We start from the raw sequence: 8,624 nt of genomic DNA on the forward strand, positions 1-8,624 counted from the left end.
GTAAACAGTCCTTACAATTTCCCATGAGAAACAGCTTCTTGAATATGACCTTCATGCTTTGTATAAAACAGATTACAGTGGTAGTTTTATATCTTTTGAGTCTGAAGCCTGAATATCAGGATTAAGCCGGATTGAGCTACAAACAATTAGTTTATGACTCACGTGACACATGTTAGAAAGAATAAGCAATGCAAATCACATTTAGTAGATCTGCAGTTAATACTACCTTTGCGACATTAAACAAATATCTATTTTGAGTTTGTTCAAAAAGTGATTTCATTTAAGTTATTCTATTTAAGATTTAAGAAAGTTGTAAGACTGCATTGTATTGTATATTTGTTTCCATTATTTAGACAGGTCCTGCACATTTCACTTTAGGCACAGTTACCTCACAATAGTCTTATATTCATCTGTTGATCTTTGCATTAAAACAATAATGAAATGACCAACAAAAAGACTCACTTATTGGCCTCATAAACCTTACCCTATCCAGACTGTAACAAGCCACTTTCCACTAAAAGTCATTTTTGTTTTTTTCTCCAGCCTACCAAGAGTGCCACCTTTTCTGGAAACTTGCCAAAGACCTACTCCATGATTTGTCTGGCCTATGATGACGAAGACAAGAATCCTAAGTCTCGCAAAGTAACCAAAAAGTCGTCTTTCCTCAGCTGGGGTCTGAAGAACAAGCTGAAGAGCGCCAGCACCCTCAGCCTTCCCACAGCAGACCACTCTGGCGCTCTGCCCTGGAATAAACCCTGTCCCACCTTCCCCAGCTCCAGCTCCTACAACAACGACAGTGCCCTCTACTGAGCTAACTGCAGACGTCGTGCTGTACACATATTTAGCCAAGTATGACTGTACTGTACACATACTGGACATGCTGTGCTACAATGTCAATGTTCTTTTGTGTTTCCACTGGAATACTAAGCAGTAGTTTATGTAGCTTGTGTGATACCAGTGTAATAGTGATTAATTATTGCCAGCTGCTCTTGTGGCTGTGCCAAATGCTGTGTATGGTGAATGTTATTAGTACACAGACACTTTTCTAGCACCAGTATGTGTACAGCTCAGCACAACTGCAATGTGAGAAAAACATACTAGTTATTATTCCAGTGCCACTTTCTACTTGACTGGAAGGTGGTGATTGTACTGTGGCTTGAGCGTTTCTTTGTTAGCTCCACTGTTCACTTAAGTTGTCTGTGCATCTTCAATACTGTATATGTAAAAAATTCTCTTATTGCCACAGTATTTGTTGTAATTAGTGGATTCTGATCATTTTGGGGGATTGAAAGTCATATATTTTTTCAATAGATATGTAGATTTAATAAACCTTGTTCCAGTATATTAAACATTGATTGAGGGAAAACAAATTATACAGTGGAGTTGTTTGTTGGGAGAGTTGATAAAATGCTCTGTAAGCTGCTAATAATATCATGTTTTTACCTATATGTTGCTGTCATTAGTAAGACAGCCTTTGAAGATTATTGTTTCTGTTAAGTGCCATGCCTAGGATACCATATGAAGATTATTATTGGTATTTTATGTTTGTGTTATGTACCAGTTGTGTCAGACCAATATGTCTCCATGTCCATGATATGCCACGATTTATCATTTACCATTCTGATTGATCTCAGCCATTTTGGGCCCATTTGTAAGAAGGGCATGAGTTGTGTGTCTTTGTTAATGTGAATCATAATGTAGTTAAAGGTTATTTTATCTCTAGAAGGGAAAAATGTGTGCAGGCCGCTGACATATCGGCATTGTATTGCACAGCCAGTCACCCTACAATGACTTTGATCAAAGCCCGCCGTCAGGTTTCTGCTCTTTGCTTGTACCTGTCTTAATCCTAGACACAACCCACATTTTACTGACACTTTGCAGTGTTGGAATTTCTCTTTGTCTACAAAGTAGATTCTTATACACATTTGATAATCAAATTATTTATGTAATTAAAAACAAATAAAGATATATATATTTACTTGTAAGCTGTGGCTTTTACAACTAGTTTATGAATGATTAAATCGTCAACTTTTGCACGGAGGATTTATTGGTTGGTTTCTTGGAGGAATGCATGTTACTAGCATTGCTTAATCCTGTGGTACATTTATACGTACTACATTTTGTCTATGTAAAGATCTTTTAAACTGTAATTGTAACACTGAGAAGCTATAACACCCTTTACTGCCTCTGTTTACTAAATATGGTGTCATGTATGCTGAGTGTACAACAAGACAGTGATTACACAGAAATATTGACTTACATCTTTTTGTGCATGCCATTGTGCCTAGTGATCCTAAATACATTGGTGTATATGCAGAGGATTATGGTACTTGTTTTTCCTAAAGCTCCCAGGTTACCTTTGCTCCTTTATCTGTATTTTTTCTGTGTTGCGTAGATGCTCTATTATGGAGTCTATGTTTCAAACCCCAATAAAAGTAATTAAAATAAGATTATTTAGTGTGTTAGTGGTTTTAATGTTATGCTTGATTGATGTATGTAGAGAAGGATGACATGGTGATTCCCCAGAGCAGCTGCATTAGTGAAGATGATTGGCTAAGGTAGGGTAAGATTTCATGGTAAGCCAATCAGCGGCAGGGCAGTGTTCAGTTGGGCGGGTGTTGTTTACAAACAGTATCAATTTGACGACAGCAGCCCTCCCTCCAATGGAGGAAAAAAGTAATGTTTTTTTTCCTGCATTAAATGTCTCATTCACGTTTATTATAATAAAATGTGATGAAGACAATGTATTGCAGTTGAATATTAAGTGATGAAGGGGTTTAGTGTCAGGGCTGAGCTCAGGTCACCTGGGGCTGCATTGTCACCAGGGGCAGGAGACCCTGAGTTTGTGCTACAAAATACCATGGTGCTTTGGCTACCAGGGGATCGAGACTCCCAGCCTCCACTAACAGGGAAACGAGATGCTCATATTGGGGTACCAGGGCCGCTAGGCTTCTGCCGGCTGTGGGTTCTTAAGTGTGGGAAAGAGGCTTCTGTGCAGTTTATCTTGGCTGGGATAGTTGGTGGGGGCTTAAGTATGGGATCCCTGGGTTTAGCTGGGGGTTGGTGCCAGGGCTAAGCTCAGGGCACCTGGGGCTCCAGGTGCACCAGGGGCAGGAGACCTTGAGCTTGTGCCACAAAATACCGTGATGCTTAATCTAACAGGGGATCTAGACCCCAGGGGCACCAGGGGCAGGAGAGCTCGGAGCACAAGGGGCAGCAGAGCTCAGGGCGCCTCGGCCACCAAGTGCAGGAAGCCCTGAGCTTGTTCATCGTGGCTGTCCAGTCACTATCCAACTACACAGGGCGTCACACCCGTGGGGGATGGGGGTGTTGCAACACCCCCACTTTTTCAACAAGGTGATTTCACCCCCCCCCCCCCCCCCCCCCTTATTCTTTGTGTTAGGAATACCAAAAAGGAAAAGGCAGCAGGAGATTGACTTATTTTTCCACTCAAGTTGTCATGTAATTTAGGTGACAGGAGGGAAACAGAAAGCTGTCAATCCATAAATGCACTTATTCTATTTTCAGACTGTCCTCCTCTACAGAACGACCACAGTTGTCGTTTTGCATGCACCCAAATTACGACCCAGTGTTACGTTTGGGGGTGACTAGCCGTGCTAGTGCCCTCTAGCGGCATCGTAATAAGCAGGCTAAAAGCTGTTTTAATTCCCGCCCTATAGCTGTTAATACGTCACTTTATTAAGTTTTAATATTTTTTCATGCTAGAAAGTAACGTTGTAGATCCCCAATATGTAATCAGTTTATCCAAATAACGCCTGGTTGGAAGTTTGCTCCGATGTTTTCGGATAAGTGAAGCGCCACCTGTGGAACCAGGAGCAGCGTGTCATCTCGGAAGCGAGCAGCCGGCCTCCTGAGGTGATCGGCCGGTCAACCTCCGTCGTCATCCCGGGGTAGAAAACGAGCCGATTAGTGTGAAAATACTACCCACATCCTCAAAGTGAATGCTAGTAATGCCATATTACTCAATGCATTCGTTAAACCTCGTCCACACGTGCATTTTGAACTGTATTATTGAAAGTATCTTATGAGATCGGCAGAAAGCCTAGTGACGTAGTTGGACTCATTCGATTGCTGTCTATAGCTGTCCGCCGTGGATTGGCTGCTTTCGGTTTCTGCCGCTCAACCAAGCTACAGCAAAGCTACATAATATTTTCAAATAAATGACTGAAATGCAGTGTTCTGTGCCATTTCTTAACTTAAAGCAACTATAATCACTGCCGTTACAAGTTCGGCTATAGTAAATATTTCATGTGTTCAGCAGATAAACCAATCCAAACCCTGCCTACTGTTCAATGAAGCGGGAGAACCAAACTGCATTGCTGTTTGGCGTAAATCTATATTGCGCGGTTCTAAACACATTTTAAATAAACTCTCTTTATTTTTTCTTAACATATATCGACTTAAAGCAATGTCATCACTAGTTCGGCAATACTAGATATTCAATGTAATCAGTATATATATCTTTTACAACCCTATTCTAACATATATGTTTGAAAACTGAAAAAACTACAAATATCACGTGACTTGGTATCAAGCTACATGTCGCAGCTCAAGGGATTTGTAGTTTCTACCACGATTAGTGATTTCCTTGAATAGGAGATTATAAATAATAAAATGAATACATAACCGGGGGTTTAAGGGTGTGGGAAACACATTTCTGTGACCAGAATTTAAGCATATAATTGTCAAGTGGGTGAAAAGATACCATTTTGGACAGCGCTCCCACTTGCTGTCTATATCCACTAGGTATAGTCACACAGGCATAAAAGGCAGAGTTCATAAGCTTTCTACAGGACTTTGTCCCATGTCTATAGCCCCTTTTGATGCAGAATTACAAGCCTTCAAAAAGTCAGGGTTCAAAGGTCAATAGTTCAAAGAAGGAGTCAGTTACAATCCCCAAACTAACATATCTTATTCCCCAGGTTGAGACCTTTCCAACAATATCTTTAGTATAGTCCTACAACAAAGTATGGATTTTCACACTTCATGAACACAGCTGTGCCCAGGCTTAGATTCAGAGAGCCTTTTGAGGGCTCAGCCCAATTCAATTCAATTCAATTCAATTTTATTTATATAGCGTCAATAACAATACAAATCGTCTCAAGACGCTTTACAAAAACCCGGCCTGAAAGCCCCAGAGCAAGCCTGAAGGCAACGGTGGCAAGGAAAAACTCCCTTTTAACAGGAAGAAACCTCGAGCAGAACCCAGCTCATATGGAGGGACCCATCTGCCTAAGGCCAGCCGGGTACAGACAGAAGAAAGAGAGAAGAGAACAGCAAAGAGAGAAGAGAAGAGAACAGCAAGATAAACATACATCTGTCATAGATACACATATCTGACTAAAGTGTACATGTGGAATCTTATGATACAAACTGATGATGTTACATGACAGTTTGAAAATGTAAGAGGAATCATAGGCAGGTTGGAGAATTGTTCATTCAGGTAGGAGTGGATAACTGCAGGATTCCATGAAGACTAGGCAGGCTGATGAGACCACGATAACAGATGTAGTATAGAGCTCCACAGGAAACGCACAACTCCAGGCCAGAGATACTCACAAGAAGAGGGGGGAAGAGGGGGGAAGGGGGGTGGGACACACACAGCAGTAAACATTCTACATAGTAATAGCACAGAATTGTATGACTAGTAGTATATAGGAAATTAGAGGGCAAGAGCTCTGTGCCAGAGAAAAGAAAGTGGAGGATGCGAGAGAGGAGAGAGAAGAAAGAAGGAGGACATGTGTTTGGTGCATCGTCCCCCAGCAGCCTAGGCCTATAGCAGCATAACTAAGGGATGGTTTAGTCCAGCCCTAACTATAAGCCTGATCAAAAAGGAAAGTCTTAAGCCTGACCTTAAAAATAGAGAGAGTGTCTGCCTCCCGAACCCAAACTGGGAGCTGGTTCCACAGGAGAGGAGCCTGATAGCTGAAAGCTCTACCTCCCATTCTACTTTTTGAAATTCTAGGAACCACAAGTAGGCCTGCACTTTCAGACCGAAGTGATCTGCTGGGATGATATGGTACAATAAGGTCTTTAAGATACGATGGAGCTAGGCCTTTAAGGGCCTTGTATGTAAGGAGGAGGATTTTAAATTCTATTCTAGACTTTAAAGGGAGCCAATGAAGAGAAGCTAAAACTGGAGTAATATGATCTCTCTTGCTAATTCCTGTCAATGCTCTTGCTGCGGCATTTTGAATCAACTGGAGGCTTTTTAAAGAGCTATTTGTGTCGTCCAGACAGTAATGAATTACAGTAATCCAGTCTGGACGACACAAATGCATGAACTAGTTTTTCAGCATCACTCTGAGACAGGATGTTCCTAATTTTGACGATATTACGCGGGTGAAAGAAGGCAGTCCTAGTCACTTGCTTTATGTGACATTTAAAGGACATATCCTCATCAAATATAACAGCAAGGTTTTTTACAGTAGTACTGGAGGCCAAGGTAATGCCATCCAAAGACACCATGTGATTAGATAATGAATCTCTGAGATGCTTAGGACCGAATACAATAACTTCTGTTTTGTCTGAGTTTAAGAGTAGGAAATTACAGGTCATCCAAGCCTTTATGTCTTTAAGGCATGCTTGGAGTTTAACCAACTGATTAGTTTCATCTGGTTTCATAGATAAATATAGCTGGGTGTCGTCTGCATAGCAATGAAAGTTTATGCCATGTTTTCTAATAATCTTGCCTAATGGCAACATGTATAACGTGAAGAGTATTGGTCCTAGCACAGAACCCTGAGGAACTCCATAACTTACTTTTGTATAAGTAGAGGAATCATTATTGACATGAACAAACTGGAATCTGTCAGATAGATAGGATTCAAACCAGTCTAACGCAGTTCCTTTAATCTTGACCTCACTTTCAAGTCTCTGTAGTAAAATATTATGATCAATAGTGTCAAATGCAGCACTAAGATCTAGCAGAACAAGTATAGAGACAAGTCCACTGTCTGAAGCCATGAAGAGATCATTGGTAACTTTAACCAAAGCTGTTTCTGTACTATGATGAACTCTAAAACCTGACTGAAACTCTTCAAACAGACCATTCTTGTTTAAGTGGTCACACAACTGATTAGCAACAACTTTTTCTCGAATTTTGGAAATAAAAGGAAGGTTGGAGATTGGTCTATAGTTGGCTAAAACATCTGGATCTAAAGTGGCTTTCTTAAGTAAGGGCTTAATTACAGCAATCTTAAAAGACTGAGGCACATATCCTGTGTAGGGTAGTCTACACCTTTTTAAATGTCTCGTTAGGGCACCACCTCCTGTTATCGTAGGAAGAACACGGTTTAAATCAATTTATCAGTCTCAATTAAATAATTTGCATATCTGAAGGAGTGAATCCTTTACTACAATTTGTACCAGTCATTCTCTGCCGTAAAATAACATCACAAACAACTTCTTAAGTGTGAACAAATATTTATTTAATAAAGTGACAACTATGAATAAATGAGGGACTAATAGAATATAGGTGTGTAATCAAATGAACGACTATAATAAGGTATGAAATAATTTCTGGAGCGATGGTGAGAGATGGAGATGTTTTAAGTCCTAAACTAAAGGAATAGATTTGATACCTAATCTAATCAATCTTCTCTAAAAGATGTTAGTAGGGAGTTTCAAAGTAGTGACACCAACTCTTTGTCTTAAGCGGTAGGAACGATTAAGCCTACTTTTGTAGAGTCTTCTCGGCGTCGGTGAGCGTCGGTGTGACGAGATGGTGACGAAGCGGCACAGCTGATGCAGGTCTGTCTGGGACCGGTAGATAGGACTTGTTGCTTGGTCTGCAACTCCAACACCCAGCTTTGCTTGAGAGCGTTGTAGGTGTTCAGTCAAAGGCAGATGACACTTGGCAATGTCTTTGTGTTTGAAGAAAGAAGTCGGATCGTCACGTCTTCTTGATGTCGTTGCTATGGCAACAGCTTCTTGATTTCTTGATCCGTCGAAGAGATTGGGTCTTTCTCTGATATCCCAGCTGACTACGCTGGCTAATTTATAAACGATGTTGGTTAGTACTTCGGTTCGTATAGTATAAAATGAATAAAGCTAGAAAAATATTTAAGTCACTATAAAAATCGTACGTCGGGAAAAACATCCGACCAGAAACAAACAGAGCTTGAAAAGGACGGGATTGTCAATATTCAAGTTGTTCTTAAAGTTACTAAGTACAAACGTGACTAAGTACGTAAAGAAGAAAACTAAAATAAAAGTAAACGTGAATGGAATGTGGAAAGTGCAAAAGTCCGGAGAAAGTGCGGCGAAAGAGCAAAGAAGTCTGAAAGTCCGGAGAAAGAGGAGCGTCTCTCTGGTTTTATGAGTTAATTATTCAGGGCGTGTTTGGATCGGGTTTCCATAATCTTCGCGCGGAAAGAGAAGAGAACGCCTTCTCCTTTGTTTCGAGATGTCTTATTGCCTGATCTTCTTAACCTATTTTATATTACTAAATTTAATCATTCCATCACTCATCATGACTCGTTAGCAATGTTTTTCGTATGCGACAACACTCAACATTACAACATGACAAGATGACGTATCAGAATGACCACATCAAAGTAACTCAAAAGCATCAATAAATTAATAAACTCAAGTTCTCTTTA

The 8,624-nt window shown here is 40.5% G+C and overlaps 1 protein-coding gene across 2 annotated transcripts in view; it reads left to right on the forward strand.

The window, feature by feature from the left end:
* The window catches only part of rhpn2 (rhophilin, Rho GTPase binding protein 2), a 44,186-nt gene extending 41,751 nt beyond the window's left edge, over positions 1-2,435 (forward strand). For both annotated transcript variants that reach the window (XM_084541971.1, XM_084541972.1), the window contains exon 15: positions 544-2,435. In XM_084541971.1, coding sequence (XP_084398097.1) covers positions 544-810 — 267 coding nt within the window. In that variant the 3' untranslated portion in view covers positions 811-2,435. The remainder of the gene's footprint in view (positions 1-543) is intronic.
* The last annotated feature ends 6,189 nt before the right edge of the window (positions 2,436-8,624 follow it).

Source organism: Chelon labrosus, assembly GCF_963514085.1.
Source record: "Chelon labrosus genome assembly, chromosome: 3".
Lineage (NCBI taxonomy): Eukaryota > Metazoa > Chordata > Actinopteri > Mugiliformes > Mugilidae > Chelon > Chelon labrosus.